The sequence below is a fragment of the Diorhabda sublineata genome, chromosome 7, assembly GCF_026230105.1.
Source record: "Diorhabda sublineata isolate icDioSubl1.1 chromosome 7, icDioSubl1.1, whole genome shotgun sequence".
NCBI classification, from domain to species: domain Eukaryota; kingdom Metazoa; phylum Arthropoda; class Insecta; order Coleoptera; family Chrysomelidae; genus Diorhabda; species Diorhabda sublineata.
This window is the reverse complement of record NC_079480.1, coordinates 11,703,644-11,721,509: the sequence shown is the minus strand read 5'-3', so window position 1 is coordinate 11,721,509 and position 17,866 is coordinate 11,703,644. Positions and strand designations below refer to the sequence as shown.

The 17,866-nt window shown below is 31.3% G+C and overlaps 1 protein-coding gene across 1 annotated transcript; it reads left to right on the top strand.

Moving 5' to 3' along the window:
- Positions 1–524: 524 nt before the first annotated feature.
- On the top strand, positions 525–17,860 carry LOC130446677 (exosome RNA helicase MTR4). Its single transcript, XM_056783058.1, has 15 exons — positions 525–742; positions 1,084–1,173; positions 1,526–1,768; positions 3,232–3,406; positions 4,538–4,852; positions 4,920–5,166; positions 6,695–6,987; positions 7,895–7,958; positions 10,741–10,953; positions 11,124–11,296; positions 13,160–13,354; positions 13,613–13,854; positions 15,710–15,946; positions 17,244–17,406; positions 17,463–17,860. Exons 1-15 carry the CDS (start codon positions 663–665, stop codon positions 17,781–17,783), a joined length of 3,051 nt encoding a protein of 1,016 aa, XP_056639036.1. The 5' UTR covers positions 525–662; the 3' UTR covers positions 17,784–17,860.
- The last annotated feature ends 6 nt before the right edge of the window (positions 17,861–17,866 follow it).

Below are 17,866 nucleotides of genomic sequence, written 5' to 3'. Positions count from 1 at the left end.
ACTTCACCTGTTACTGTTATGACTAGCTAATTTGAATTATTTTAAATTAAGTTTTTTGTCTTTATTAGTTTACTCGTCGGCAATTAACACCAACAAACTGTACAACCTATGATCACGTGATACAAATCGTTCTCCGCTCATGACGTAAAGACTACAAGGTGTGCTTTTCCCGAAGGGTAATTTTCGACTCGTTGTGCGCATCTCTCAAGAACCAATGAGAATTCGCTCCCAAAACGACGCGCCAATATGAAATTTTTGAATTGAATACTTTCGTAAAAGAAGTATTCTAAATATAAAGACTGTAGTTCCAAATTTTGCAAAAAATCCATTTATACAAGTATTCAATTCAAATGTTTCAAATTGGCGCGTCGTTTTGGGAGCGAATTCTCATTTGCTGCTTACCAGTTGGTCCGCTATGGTACACCTTGTAGTCTTTACATCGTGTTTCCGCTCACTTCGTTCCGCGTTCCGATTAACTTTACCGAACGCGGCTATAAGACTGTCGTGCTATCTGACTTTGACATATGTCTAAAGTTTGTTTTTAACAATAATAACCTAACAGCATGCTCTTTTTTCGGGTAAATTATAATTATTTATCGTGAAGCAAATACAACATTGAAAACGAAGTTATATTAAAATTTGATTGAATATAAACTTTAGAAATGGCAGATTTAATTGACGATCTTTTTGAATGTTTTGAGGAAGACGCAACAAGTAAAGAAAACGAACAAATATTAGAATGGTTAGTAAATATAACCCCACAAAATATATTATGAAAAAAATGATATATAAGATGGAAACATTTCGTTTTTAATATTATCTTTAGTATATCTAAGACAGAATTATATTATATAATCTATCGGCTATTCAGTGAACAATCCTTTTAATATAAATATTGCTTAATCTTTCCACATAATCCATTTTATTGTGGGTTTTGTTTTTAGCCATAATGTGTCTGGAGATAATATTTTATTTATTGGCAAGCCAATAATAAACTATATGCTGTGGGAAGTGTTTTTTATAAAAAACAAATATATTCAGGAGGAATGAATGAATAGAATTATTAGCTAATTATTTTTTTAGTGGCCCCGAAGGAAAGAGAAAAAATGATGAAGAAGAAACTGAAAATAACTCTAAAAGGATTAAAAATGATGACATCAATATAGATATTAAGTAAGTAAATTTCCTAAATCACATAAATTATGAAGATTAAGGTTTGTGAAGTAGGTGAGTTACCGGAGAGAGTGGGCAATCCCATAAAAAAATTATTAGCATGGTCATTTGTATACAAATGACCTAACTTAATCTTTACTAGCAATGCAGTCTGTCTGACTCAAGATTTACTATGTTCACATCTCAACTGACTAGATAATAATTGGAATCGGACTTCAGACTGTGGATTTTTATTATATTATTATATTATTATATATTATATATATATATATATATATATATATATATATATATATTATATTATTATATTTCTTATTATCAAAGTTACTAATTGCTCATTGTGAATTTCTAGTTTTGAGGAACTGAAAAATCGCATTATTGTTCATACCATTGATACAGTAGATTCATGCACCCATGAAGTAGCATGTCCACCAGGACAAGTATATATTCCTTTGCAACCAGCAAGAGGCGAACCTGCAAAAAATTTTCCATTCAAATTGGACCCTTTTCAAAAAGAATCTATTCTCTGTGTTGAAAATAATCAATCCATTTTAGTTTCTGCTCACACATCTGCAGGAAAGACTGTCATAGCTGAGTAAGTTATTTTGTTTTATTTTCTATTTTCTGTTCAAATATACCATGATAGTGGTCTGAATTATTTTAATGAAATTTTTAAGCAATATTTGAAATTGATTGTATTCAACACATGATGTATTTGTTATATTCAAAGATATTGAAATAATTGTATTCCAATTAATGCCATTTGTGGCAGTCAAGTCAAAGTGAAAATTTGGTCAGTAACCTGTGTGCACTCACTATTTATCATCATCATGCTGTTTAATCTCTTGAATTATGGCTAGCGCTTTGGGCGCCTACATATCCCTATATTGGAGTGCATTACTCCCCTTGTTATTTTGTTATAGTTTTTTGTTGATTCTGGCTTCGTTTGCCACTTTCCTCCATTATTTTCTGCTTTTGCATTTGTTTTTCCAGTCTACTATTTCGAGGAATCTGTTATCTTCTTCAATTTGGTTACACCTGGTATTTCTTGGTCTGTCTCTTAGCCATATCCATTGTGTTATCCTCCTCACCATTTTTGTGGTCCAAGTATAGCTCTCAGTATTTTTCTCTCAATTATCTTCAGGTCTTCTTCTTCCTTTTTATTAATGACATTTGCTTACTTGGCGTACATCACCTCCGTATTTTAACAGCTCAGCTTCTATTCTACTTTCTCTAGTGGTTTTTCCATTTCTTCTTTTGTCATTTTTGAATTTTCCTCATTTATGTTTTTCCCATCTTAGTATATATAGTTTTGGGGTATAGGTTTGATGTTTTATCTCTCTTGTCTCATATTTGTTTTATATCTCTCTTGCTCTATCTATTCTAATTTCTTATTCGTTCTTCTATGTGTTATATTTGCTATGTTTCTTTGCTTTTGATAATCTCTACTGTTTCGTTCCTCTCTTTTATAAATCCATTTCATTCTTACCATATTTTTTGTTTTCTGGCTCCTCTACCCTCTTCGACATACCAGACTTTGTTTGTATTCTTGCATGTTTTATTTGTTAATACTTGTTCTGCAGTTTTTACTATATTATCTTGTAGTTCTTTCCATTGTGTTTCTATATCCCTTGTATTATCAGTTTGCCCTCAGTATGCTACTCACATATTTTTTTATTGTCTCCTCGTTTTTTTAAGCATCTATCTCCAACTTTTTTGATCTTGTTTTGATGTAGTAGTTTTTTGGTTAGCTCTATATCTTTTAATGTTGCTATTATTAAATAGTGTTCGGTTTCTGCCTTTGCTCCTCTGTATGATATGTTGTCCTTTACTTTTAGGCCAATCTTTTTAGTAGCTAGTTTATGGTCTATTTGTTTTTCTATTTTTCCTGTCGGGTGTTTTCAAGTAATTTTGTTTTCTTTAACTTTTCTTTTCTGTGTTTTGAAATGCCCCCCCCCCCCAATTTCTCAAATCTTACCTTCATTTTGTCTTCTTTTTTTGTTCTGCAATTCTATTACCTTTCTTTTTTTGAGTTGATATTTATTGGTTTTATTTTAGATATGCAATAGCAACGAGTTTGAAGAAGAAACAACGAGTAATATATACTACTCCAATAAAAGCATTATCGAATCAAAAGTATAGAGAATTTCTTGAAGAATTCAAAGATGTTGGTCTGATTACCGGAGACGTGACAATTAATCCAAGTGCGTCTTGCTTAATTATGACAACAGAGGTATGAGTATAATACCTGTAACACTGACAACATCTATTTTCTCCATGGATTTTGGTGGCATATCAGATCCTTTTTATTACTTACCCAATTACTTTTTATCTTTTCAGATGTAAGGCTTGTTCCGTCATTATGTGGACTCCCTTTTCTACAGCTATTTCAATTCTTATCCTGTGTATTCTGTTTTATTTTTTACCATCTTATTCCTCGATTTTCCATGCTATTTTAATTTCTACTATCCAGCTCTTCCTAGGTCTTCTTTTTTTTGTAAGTTAGTGCTTCAAATATCTTCTCATGACATGGCTAAACCATCTTAATTGTTTTTTTTACAATTTTGTTTTGAATTGATTTTTAAGTTATAATGGTATAATGTTATTATTTAGTTTATTGTATATTAATTTATTGTCTATTTTTATTTTCATTGTCTATTTTTCCTGGAAACCTCATTTCTGCACTTTGTACTTTCCTTTTTTGTTTCTGTGTGAATGTCCATATCTCTAAGCCACATGTCAATATGGGTATGGCTACTTCTCTATATATTTCTATTTTTATTTGTTTTAATATTTCCTTTTTGGCTAGAAACTGTGTCTTGATTGTGTTGAATGATCTTCCAGTTGCTCCCGTTCTCTTGTTTATCTCTTGTTCCAGTTTTTCATCTTGTGTTAGTGCCATGCAAATATGTTTGAAGCTTTTGACCAGCTCAATTTTTTATATTCTCCTTTTTTTATGTGTCTTCTTCTTCAAGCATATCATTATCGTCTTAGTCTTGTGTTCGTTTATGTCATATTCATTATTGTAAACTGACATTTTATATTTTTAAGTTTGAGTTCAAGATTTCTCATGTTCTGCCAATATTACCCTGTCATCTGTGTATAGTATCTTTAATTTTCCAGTGTGTGACTTTATACTGTTTTTTTTATTCCTTCATCTAATGCTGTGATAAATGAAAATGGGCTCAATATACTCCTTTTATTGTTTAGAACCTATTTGATTCCTCTTTCCTACCTCAGGCATAATTATTTGTCTGTTTATTCCTCTATACTCTAGGATTTACCATGTCTTTACTATTGATGCTGTCAAATTCTTTTTGAAGATCTATGATATTAATTTATATTAAAACTGTGCTTATTTTAGATTTTACGTAACATGCTGTATCGAGGTTCAGAAATCATGAGAGAAGTCGGTTGGGTCATATTCGATGAAATCCATTACATGCGTGATAAAGAAAGAGGAGTAGTTTGGGAAGAAACTCTAATATTGTTGCCGCATAACGTACATTTCGTTTTTTTGTCTGCAACAATACCGAACGCTAGACAGTTCGTTGAATGGGTAGCACACTTACATCAACAACCTTGTCATGTTGTATACACTGATTATAGACCTACTCCTTTACAACATTTCATTTACCCAGCTGGGGGTAATGGAATACATATGGTTGTAGACGAAACGGTAAGTTTCCAGTTTCCAAAATTCTATTTAAAAAAATTGACAAACTTGAATATTCTTTTTGTTTTAGGGTACGTTTAAAGATGACAGTTTTAATGCAGCAATGGCAGTTCTTCAAAATTTCGGAGATGCAGCGAAAGGTGATCAAAAAGGAAGGAAAGGAGGATTTGCCAATAAGGATCCGACCCAAACTGATATATTTAAAGTTACAAAAATGATTATGGAACGAAATTTTGCTCCTGTTATTGTATTCAGTTTTAGTAAAAAAGATTGTGAAGTATATGCAATGCAGATGACCAAATTGGATTTCAATACTAGTACGTTTTTATTCCCTATTGTTTTTGTTCTTGTTTTTTATATTTTCAGATGTTGGATGAGGGTTCAAGAACCTCTTTTACCTATAATAATTTTGATTTCAAAATATATAGAAAAGGTAGCTAAAATCAAGACAAATCATCATTACAAGTAATGATGCTGTAAAAAGTTGATGAAATGTAATTTACTCGAAATTTCTGCGAAAAATCATTTTTTGTTGAACACTATATTTTGGAACAATATAGATCAAACTTAAAACAACCATCGTGTACAGTGTTAGCTCAAAAATCTCTTTTTTTTGCAGTTTGATCTAAAAGTTTCATACTCAGTGCTATGCCGTTCTGGAACAAAGTAGAGCAAACCTGGAACAACCATCAAAATTTTTGTAACCTTATAGTGAGGTGCCAAATTCTTGGGGATAATTTGTTTTGACGAATTTTGAAAGTTAATTTGAAACATAATAATGGTTTTAAAATAAAATTTTCTTTGTTTAGACCTTATTTTAAATAATTTTCATTTTAGAAATTTGAATGGTTTTTTGTTCACATTTCTCTTTATTAATATTCAAGTGATTTGTGAAAGATTTTATTTGACTTGATACCTGATTTTAGCTGTTTTTTAAAATTGATTTTGTTTAAATTGTTTGATGAATTTCAGTAGTTTTGGTTATTACAAAGTCTATATAGTTTTTTATTTGTTTTCAAAAACTTGTTTTCATGTGGTTTCAGTAAATTTGAAGTATTTTTAGTTCATTTCTGTAGTTTTTCGTTACTTCTTTGCAATTTGAGTTGTTTTCGCATTTTGTGATTTTAGTTAATTTTGGAGCGTTTCTAGTTAGTAGTTCTTTAGTTTCAGCAGTTTCAATCAATTTTTCAGGTTTAATTTGATTGGTTTTGTTATTTTTGTACTAATATTAATGAATTTTACTTGTTTCAATCATTTTAAGGCTATTAAGTGTGTTTTTAGTAAATTTGAACGATTTTCAGTTAATATCTGTGTTTTTTTCGTTACTTCTTTGCAATTTGACTTATTTTCAATCATATTGAGGCTATTTATTGTGTTTTCAGTTAATTTGGGAGCGTTTCTAGTTAGTAGTTTTTTTTCAGTTTTGGCAGTTTCAATCAATGTTTGTGGTTTAATTTGTTTGTTTATGTGATTTTTGTACCAATATTAGTGAATTTTACTTGTTTTCAATCATTTTGAGGTTATTTAGTGTGTTTTTAATTAACTTTTAGGCGTTTCCAGTTAGTAGTTCTTCATTTTCGCCAGTAATAATCAATTTAGAGGTTTAATTTGTTGTTATTTAAATCGAATCCCTATATTACAGGCTGGTTTTCAAATATATTTATTAAAATGTTAGATACCCTCCAACATGAATTGGGGTGATGTTGGCGCTATACAGAAATAATTGAAAAAATATAATTATCTAACACTTATTATGAATAATTTTGCCTTATACTACTAAGTAATCCTAAGTAACCTATCTGTACTAGTAAACTATATTTGTTTTATCAAAACTTCACATTTTAGCTGCAGAAAAACAACTGGTTGATGAAGTTTTCAATAACGCGATGGATGTACTGTCAGATGATGATAAACAGTTACCTCAAGTTGAGAATCTCTTACCCCTTCTACGTAGAGGTATTGGTATACATCATGGAGGCCTCTTACCCATACTTAAAGAGACGATCGAAATTTTGTTTGGAGAGGGGTTAATAAAAGCTCTATTTGCGACAGAAACATTTGCCATGGGATTAAATATGCCTGCAAGAACCGTTTTGTTTACTGGAATGCGAAAATTCGATGGTAGTTCGTATCGTTGGGTAAGAAAACAAGATCCAGGCTAATTGTAACCATAGGTGTAGGTATAGGTAATATTTCTTCTCCTTTTGGTTCCTTCCTTTGCTTCCTGTTTAGCTTGTTTCCAGTTCAGCTCTCTTTTTTCCAGAATGTTTGCTATTTCCACATTCCATTTTCTTCTGGGTCTGCTTTTTGACTTTTTTGTTTATTTTTGTTTTCTTTATCACCTTAACTGATCTGTCCTCCTCCATTCTCGCTATAGGTTCACGCCATCATTATTTTCTGCTTCAATCTGTAGGTTAACACCCAGGAATCGCTACCATAGGTAGGTATTGATAGTAATACTGGCTCATAAATTTTCGTTATTGTATGTTTTGTTACCTCTTTTTTCCTGAAGAGTACTCTGTACAGTGCTATGTAGATAAATAAATTTCTTGATTCTAGGCCCCTTCTATTATTAATGTAGATGAATATTTTCATGTATAACCTACTGGCTATCTCTTCGTCAATTCTTCCAAATCAATATCTTACCATTATTCCTGGATACTTTAGCTTCTCCCTGATATTTTCATTATTCTTGTCTTTTGTATGTATGTACAGTGCTATGTAGATAAATAAATTTCTTGATTCTAGGCCCCTTCTATTATAAATGTAGATGAATATTTTCATGTATAACCTACTGGCTATCTCTTCGTCAATTCTTCCAAATCAATATCTTACCATTATTCCTGGATACTTTAGCTTCTCCCTGATATTTTCATTATTCTTGTCTTTTGTATGTATGTGTCTGTACTCTGTATTGGGTCATTTCATTAATCCACTTCTTTGTAGCTCTTCCTTTGTGTTAGCAAATATTAATATAATCATAAAAAATATATAAACACATTGTTTTCTGCCGAAGTTTTCTGTAATAATGTTTCTTTTACATAGATCACTTCTGGTGAATACATTCAGATGTCAGGAAGAGCTGGAAGAAGAGGATTAGATGACAAGGGTAAGATAAACATTTTTAAAAGCAAAAGCATTACTTGTAGTCTTGATATAAAAACATGTGGCTCATTTGTAAGGCTTTGCCATTCTCGGGTGGAGAACTTAGTGGTGTGTATTGATGAGCATAAACATATATATTTATATCCACTTAGGTGGATATAAAACAGACAGTATTGATCAAATCAAATCAAAAGGCAATTGATTTAAATGTACTTTCTGATTTTGGTGATATGCTCTGGATATCTGGGTATGTTTTGAAATCAACTCCATTTACTACCAGCAGTAGTCTGGATACTAACATATTACAAATATTTTAATCCTTTATTGATGATGAGATAACTAAAAGGATCGATAAGGACACAAACTGTTTTATAATCAATTCAGTTGTGACAGAATCTGAAAAAATAAAAGAAAACTCAATGGTAAAAATTGACTGATGAAGCTAAAGTCCAAACACTTGATATATCAATTGTAAGAGGTATATATATGTATGGATTTTGGGGTATTGTATACACTGCGACCCAAAGGATCTATTGTGTCCTCTGTTGGTGATATTCTGGTATTCATAGTAAACACACTACACCAATACTCTCTGACGCCCGTTTCGTTATCCAAGTTATCGTCTTCAGACACTGAAGGTGATCTGTCACTGAAGATGATAACTTGGTTATCGAAACGTGAGTCTTACATTGTAATAGTGTGTTTAGTACAAACAGGAAGGAAATACCGATAGAAATAGAAAAAAAACTAAACATAAGGAAAATAGAAAGCCAGTACAAGTGTAAGGAATGCTATACCAGTTTGTGTTCTGCACTAGGCTTCGGTTTATTATTCTTCTAAAATTTTGACGTTATATATATGGTGATAATCTAATGCTACCATTGCAATATATACACTACTGGTGAAAAGTTTTTGCCTATCCCTTGAGTCATTCATTAAATTTCAAAATAATACACTTTAACAAATTTCTCTTTCATATTGTCTCAACAAACCATAAATAATAGTATCCGTTATTTGTTTTCTTTATTATACGAGCGCATATTTCCATTTTGTCAGTGGGTGCAACAAGTTACAACTAGTAAGTATCAGTTGATTAATTATTCTTTAATTATTTCTTCGGCGTTTATAATTGTAGTTTAGTCCCAATGTGAGACGCAAGAACGTGCTGTCATTATATTTTTTGACCAATGTATCTTTTTGTGAGGTTCAGAAATAAAATTATTTTCATTCTCGAAAATACAGACTTATAAGTTTTAAAACCAAGAAACTATCAGTAGAAACTTATGCATTCATCGCAAGACTTCATAGCCTACGCAAAAGTAACCGTACTATTGTCGCCGAATTGAAAATACCGTGGGCTATAACATGAAAAAAATATGCATCCACCAGGGCACGATAGAAAACGTTCAGGGCGGCCTCGAAAAACCACAACTGCTGAAGATAAACGTATTATATTGATCAGTAAATGTGATCGAAGACTCAAAGGCCCCGAGATAACAGTTTAGATTAATGAATCTGGAATCTGCTTTTGAGTACTGAGTTGACTTTTTGGTTAGATTAGGAAGGGTGGCAGTGAAGAAACCTCTTTTAAGTCGTAAAATAAAATTGAGAGAAGAGTGTAAAATATGGCGGAGTCTCGGTGATGGTTTAGGTATGTTTTGAAAAAAGAGCGACTGTATGGTCTGGCCAGCGCCTAATCAGCAGAAAATTTATCTTCCAACATGACAACTATCGCAAGCATTTCTCGAATCTGTGCAAAACCCTATTGAGTTATTGTGAGACAAATTGAACAGGGAAGTCAGAAAGCAAAAGGGGGTAGCATCGATGAATCAAAAAAACTTTGTTTTGTTATGTATCACGCAAACTATAGTGAAGCCAAAACTATTTGACTGATAGTGTATATAAAGGAAGCATAACGAACTTAGCTGTACTAAAATTATTGATTTTTTGAGGCAATTCTTTTGATAGGTTGTTCTTTCTATGTATACTCTTCCACATATACAGGGTATGAGGTATATGAGGCAGAAAGAGTCTTTAGTAGGTCTAAGGCTTATTTCATTTGTTGGTTCATGTTATAAATTAAACGATATACAAACGAACGAAGAAAATAAAAAAGGCGAAGATCCGTTAAACCCTCTTTCTAGATCATACTGCATACTGTGCTTAAGTGGAAGCATGTATGGTGAAGGTAAGGTACATCAAACATGGATTCCAAATGTAAAAAACGCTAAAATCGCTTCATACAACAAAGAAAACGATCGTCACGACCGAAGAAAGACACCTCAACAATCGTCACGGCCTAAAGTTGGTTCCGTAGAGTCACCCATAAAAACGAACTCAGGCAACCTCAGGTTCCGGTAGCTCGCTAACAGTCAAACTGATCACAGCTTCTGAAGATGTCAACCTCTTGTTTTGGTGAGAGGTTGACAGAGTAAGCGACAACCGACGACGACTGAACAGCCCAAAAACCGTACAAATATTGAACGATGGCCGCGAAAGCCTTTTTGACTTTTATTTTAATGTTGTAATGTTGAAAAACTGTTAATATCATGTATTCAATCAAAAGAAATAAATTTGTTACTTAATCGATTTAATATAAAAATGAATAAAATTCAACTATAAGCTTCAATATTGGCCTGACGAATGCCTCAGCTTCTGATAATGACGATTCCATTCCACTTAAATGGTATATAGCTCACTCTATTCCACACTTAAATGTTTTAAGTGTAGAAATTAAATTTTCTTGCCATCTCACTCTTCACTCACTCACATATATATTATTTTAGGTATTGTAATCCTAATGGTAGATGAAAAGGTGCCTCCGGCAACGGGAAGAGATATAGTTAAGGGTCAAGCTGATCCCATCAATTCTGCATTTCATCTAACTTACAATATGGTATTGAACCTCTTGAGAGTCGAGGAGATCAATCCTGAATATATGCTGGAAAGATCCTTCTTTCAATTTCAAAATCAAACCGCAATTCCCGGTTACTATGAAGGTATATTTTTTTTAGTTCATAACAGACTAATTATTATTTCTATTAAAATAAATATTAATCCTAATCTAGATGCATTTTTGTTTGTGTTTTTTATATGATTCATTCTATTAAAATTTTTTGGATAATATACATCTTAAAGTTTCACATAATCATAATTTTTTTTATTCTAGATTATCATAATAAATTAGAAAAGTTCAATTCGTTTGATGTTCAAAAAGAAGATCAAATATCAACTTACTACAATATTAGACAAGAATTAAATCTTCTAGGTGCCCAATTTAGAATATATTTAACAAAATCGGAGTACCTTATACCTTTTCTACAACCTGGTCGACTATTAAAAGTAAGTATTATAATATATACAAGTAATTGTAGTAAACTGGAGGTGCTATGTTAGTAATAATTGTTTGCTATAAACACAATTCCATGTAAGTTATCAAGCTGGTATTCTTCTACGTTTACGTGAGATTAAATGTTTCAACAGGGCAATCAAAATGCACCTGATCATTATCTTATGGTACAACCACTATTGCAGTCATTGAAAAGTTTACAGCAGTACTACCATTTTTTTCTATTAATACGTTCGCTTTCTACCTTCTGATTTACAATTATATATAGAGATCGTGCCCTCTATTTCCAGAGTTCTAATTAACTTCAGTGTTTGGGATGGCTTCAAGGAAGTCTTGTTCTCGCTTCTACAAGCTTCTTGTCTGAAGTATTTTTTGTGTTTGCTTGGGATGTGGGGAATTCTGTAACAAGAGTTTCTTCTCCTTCTCAATGGAACCTATATTTGTCAATTTCTTCTAGACCTAGTTTCATAGCTACTTCAGATATGGAAGTGTCCTGAAAGAAAGCCAGTAGCTCATTTTTATTAAGAGCCATATATTTTTTATATCTTATAATATTGATGCTTCCCACTTGTACCTACTTCAGTTAAAAACTTTTACGCTCCTTTTCCGGCAATTGCATTGGCCTCCTCGTTTACCTTGTTGAAAAAGAACTTGTTTTTTATGCCTATGTCATGTCAGTTTTCTACTTTATTCTCAGAAAGTCTCTTACGCAGGATCCTGTAGTAGTGATTGGTTCTGGTCCCAATTTCTCCAGCGGGTGCCTCTGTCGTGACTTTCGAAGGTATTTTCCTTGAAAGTTATGGTAGTAGGTCTCCTTTCCCCATTGTTCTTTCTATTTAACATCGATTATTGCGCTTCTGGGAAGATATAAGATGTATTTTATCAGAGAGAACAAAGCTGTTTGTTCTCCAATTTTCTCATAGATTTCTGATCTATGTATCATCAGGTGAAAATTTACAAGATCTATGATCTACAGCTTAAGTTAGGATTTTCCTACTGCTCCACTTACTTTAGTATGCCAGAGTACTGCCCAGATTATGTGTCTTGAAATAATGTCGTACATACAGCGAAGTATTATTTGATTATAACAATTTATTCATTCAAATTTCCTCAAGCCAACAGAACCTTTATGCTTCACTAGCAGATTTTCACTACGTTATATAGATACCCTTTCTATGGGTAAACGGGATTATTGTAATCTTAATTGAGTTAATTATCGGCTCCACTGACAAACATTTGCTAAAGGGATGAATTTTTATAGATTTCTACAAAAATTTTCCACTTCTTTCTGTCTTATGCTGTTACTGTTTGAAGCTTTCTCGATAAAGTTTTAGCTATAGTGTTATCTTGGGTTTTTTTGGTCTGCTTTGGTCATTGTTAGTAAGTATCATAGTTTTACCATTCTGTTATCCATTTGATGTAGGTGTCCCCCCACCAAATCGATTTTTTTCTACAATTTAATCTAAGATTTTCAGTTGTTTCTGTGTTCTTTCTTCTGACTTTCCTTTTACATTGGTCTGTTTGGGATACTGTCATTTCAGTTTTTCTTAAAATTTCCTTCTTGTTTTAGCTCTTTTCTAATATCGCATTTTTGGTTTTCATTACTCTTCCTTACAGTCCTGAAATATTTGTAATGTATCGCTTGCTTAATATTGTTTCTCTATATTTGTTCCCCTCCTTCACTGTTCTTTTATATTTTAGGATTCCCAGTTATCATATTATTCTGTGGTATTTTTCAAAGTATCTCAAATTTGATTTTGGTCAACCTTTTTAAAGGCTCTTCTCATTTTCTTCGGCTGAATTGGATGAGTTTTAAAATTGTACAAGTGTGATTCACAAAAAGATTTAAATTGTAGATCAAAACAGAAGAAGACGAATACGATTGGGGAGCAGTAGTGAATTTTAAAAAAGTTCAAGAAGTTGTACCAGGTCGTAAAAATAAACAAGGTCAAAGTAAAACGCAAACGAAAGTAAAAGTGGACATATTGCTTCATGTAGTTTCCGAGTTGAGTGAAGAAACGGTTATTCCAAAGCCATGTACAGATGAGCAGGTAAGTAATAAGTTAATAGTTCTGGAACCATTTGTAATATTCATGGAGTCTCCGAAAATTGGTCTTTGAAGTAGTAAGTTATATTCTCTGCAAAGTTGATCTATCACTCTAACAAAAATGTAGTAAACACGGAGACTTCAACTAAGACAGAAATGTTGACAAATCGAAAAGGGGGGTGGAACTTACGAAGAATCCAATCTAAAGTCCTGTGGCAGTATGTTAATAGTAAAATCCTAAGTTTGAATAAATTTATTTCAGAAAGGAGAGATAGAAGTTGTTAGTGTAGACTCAACTTTGATAACCCATCTGTCTTCTGTGAGATTGTTCTGTCCAAATGATTTGAGGACTAAAGATAGTCGAAAAGGAATGTATAAAGCAATAAAAGAAGTGAAAAAAAGATTTCCCGATGGTCCTCCTCTATTAAACCCCATCACAGATATGAAAATAAAAGATTCGGAATTTTTAAGTATTGTAAATAAAATTGAAATTTTAGAAAAAAAGTAAGTAATCTTTGATTCATATAAAAAAATGTTACTATGGCTCTAGTTGGTCTTGGTATATTTACATATTCTTGCAGAAAAAATATTCCAATTACTCAAAAGGATAAATGTTCAAAATGAATTGTTTCTTATATAACCATTCGATAGGGTATATTTTGATATTTTATTCACTATTTTATGTTTTTGAATTATTGATACTAATATGGATCAATATATAAATATTTTGATAAAGACTTAAAGATTATTAAAAAAAACTAATTTTAAGAAGAGAAGAAAAGAAGAGAAGAAGAGACCTAAAATCAAGAACATTTAGATACATTAATATATCAAAAGGTTTAAGAAATAAGAAATTAAAGAAATATATAAATCAATAGGGCTTTTTGGAAAATATCACGCCTATCATCTAATTGCGAAACCTAATCTAGATCCGAGTTTCCTACTGTCTTATTCTATTTTCAGTGAAAATTTTAAATGTGAAATTTATCCCCCAAAAACCTCTCATTATCTAGTCGCTTGTATATTTATTGTTATTTCTTTTTTACTTAACAATATTTCCATTTTTATACTCATTGAACATTATATCTACTTCTTTTTTCTATATTTTATCTTTTCTTATTGTCTAATTTCCTGAAGATACTTTTTTGGACTCTTTATATGACATCATTTTTATGCCCATTCAATAGTGTATCATCATGTCTTCTTTATCTACGGTGTGTTTTTATTACTCAATTATGTATAGATTTCTTACAAGGATCTATAAAATGACGATTTCTTCTTTTTTATACCCATTAAACATTATTTCTTCTTCTTTCTACAATTTATCTTTTCTTATTGTCTAATTTCCTGCAGATACGTTTTTGGGCTCTGTTACATGACATCCTTTTTTATGATCATAAAATACTGTTATTCTTTCATATTATAATTTTTATTACCTAATAGTGTTGTGGATTTCTTATTTTAGGATCTTTCACATGACCCTTTTCATTTTGTGTACCCATTAAACAATATTATTATTTGTTCCTTCTCTAATCCATCTTTTTATTGTCTAATTTCCTATAGATTCTTTTTTTGATTCTCTTCCATAACCATTTCACTATTTTATTATGTTATTTCTTGTGGATTTCCATGTGTTTTTATTGATTATTTCATGAAGAATTCTTATAAGGATCTATAAAACGACGATTTCTTCTTTTTTTATACTCGTTGAACAATATAACTATTTTTTCTTCTCTATTCCATCTTTTTATCACTTAATTTCCTACAGATTTTTTGTTTGACTCTGTTACATAACCGTTTTTCGTTTTCCATCCTTAATTTCTTGTAGATTCCTTACTAGAATCCATTGAATAGCCCTTTCTCCTTTTGTTATACCCAATGAACAATATTTCTAATTCTTCTTTCTCTATTTCATCTTTTTATTGCCTAATTTCCTAGAGTTTCTCTTTTTGACTTTATTACATGACATCCTTTTTTATGTTCATAAAATAGTATTATTACTTCCTTTATATTATGATTTGTATTACTTAATTTGTTGTAGATAGGATCTTTTATGTGACCCTTTTTCATTTTGTGTACCCATTGAACAATCTGTGTTTTTATCTTCTTTTTTATCCTCTTTTCACGATTATTTTGTTAAATGGTACTATTTTTATTTCTTCTAGCTCTCTCTCTCTCTCTCTCTCTCTCTCTCTCTATATATATATATATATATATATATATATATATATATATCATTTATATCATTACATTCATTCTTTTAATTTTTTGATGATGTATTAGTTTAATACCATTGTTGCTTTGGCTCTTTGATGAAAACCAACTCACTCAAGAAGTAACTATACAATTATCATTTCAGAATGTACGAACACCCAATACACAAAGATGAACTTTTAGCAACAGAATATCCTAAATACGAGCAAAAAGTTATCGCTCAAGCAGAATTAGAAGTTGCCAGAAAAAAATTGATGGATGCCAAATCCGTTTTACAACTCGATGAATTAAAATCAAGGAAAAGAGTGTTACGGAGATTGGGTTATTGTACAAACACAGATGTAATCCAATTAAAAGGCAGAGTTGCCTGCGAATTAAGCAGGTTTGTAACAAAATTTAATTCAAATTAGATCATATATACTTATAAGTTTAAGTAGGGAGAGTAGATCATCTAGATTGAGCTTCACTTGGAGGCCCGAGGACCATTGTGGTACCTTTTATTTTCATCGATTTCCAAACTTAGCTAACCACTTTTAAATTTTTTCCTTTTTACAGCGTATTTTGAAGTATTTTTCCGAAGCGATAAATTGGGTCATCCCATACCGTTTAATGTTCTGATTCCTGTGTCAATGTCATCTTTTAACTATTCCATCAGTACAAGCACTGTTACTGTCTTCTCGGCATTCTTTCCCATCATCTCATTATTAGTAAGCTTATCTGCCTTAGAATTCCCTTATATTTCAAGGTGTCCAGCTACCCAGCAGAGGCAAAAATCGGTGTCGCTCATCACCACTTTTGATTTTGTAGTTTAAAAATTATTTAGAAAATAATTATACATCAGATATTCCCCAAATTTACCAGATTTATCTCATAAGTAGTTTTTTTTCTTTGTCATCATGTTTATCAACATGTTTGTAAAAAGAGACAAATATTGGTGGATTCAGGGAAAAAATTATTAAACTTGGTATGAGAATAACAATTGAACGATGATTCAGGTATCCTCCAAATTCACCAGATTTATCTCAGTAGTTTTTTTTCTTTAGTATTATGTTTATCAAGATGTTTGTAAAAGAGTCACATAATGATAGATTCAGGGTAAAATATATTAAACTTTGTATTAAATGACAATTGAACGATGAACTATCTCTGTAATATCTTTATATGTTAAGCTAGAATTTAGAGATGTTATTACGATGTCTTTAAAATTCTCATTTATATGCATTCTTAGTTTTGATACTGATCGATTTTGATTCTAATTAGTAGGGTTCTCAAAGAGTGGAGACTGAAACAGTTTATTATAATTCATCACACGTTCTAATCAAATTCACACTAGTAGATTGAATCCTACGCCCAAAATATTTTCCAATACTGCATAATTTGACTAAATATCTTAAAAGTTACTGCAAAATATTGACGTGTTCAAATGTTTAACGTCGATTATGGGACTTGCTTGATGCAACCTCTAAATAAATTACGTCTACTTTTATATGTAATTCGATAATTTTGAAAATTGATATAAAAAATATATTAGATGGTTATATTTTTAATATTTCCATGAAACACTTCAGGTAGTGCAACTATTATATTACATTTAAATATAATCCACAATCTGATGAGACCTAACTACAGTCAAAACATGTCATCCGAGTTGGTTGTGATAAACGTTTGTTTTATTTTAGTGCAGATGAACTATTAATTACGGAATTGATTTTTAATGGTGTCTTTGGAACTTTAACTCCCGCCCAGAGTTGTGCATTGCTCAGTTGTTTTGTTTGCGACGAGAAAAGCCAAAAAACAATAAAGTTATCTGATGAATTATCTGGACCTCTAAGAATAATGCAAGTAAGTGAATAATTTCCGATTACTAACATTTTAAAAACAGTTTTCTCTTTTGTAAGGATCTAGCTAGACGGATAGCCAAAGTTAGCAACGAAGCTAAACTAACAATTGACGAAGATGATTATGTCGAACGTTTTAAACCGTTTTTAATGGACGTCGTCTTCAATTGGTGCAGTGGTAGTCCATTCAAGACATTATGTGAAATAACAGATATTTTCGAAGGTTCCATAGTTCGGTGTATGCGACGACTCGAAGAACTTTTGAGGCAGATGGTACAAGCTTCCAAAACTATCGGTAACACAGATTTGGAAGATAAATTTAATACGGCCATAAAACTAATTAAAAGAGATATAGTATTTTCTTCTAGTTTATACTTGTAAATTTTATTTGTTTCAACCTACCTACTGAGAAATCTGTAATAATTCAAATAAAATTTTTAAATTTATTGTTAATTCAATTCCCT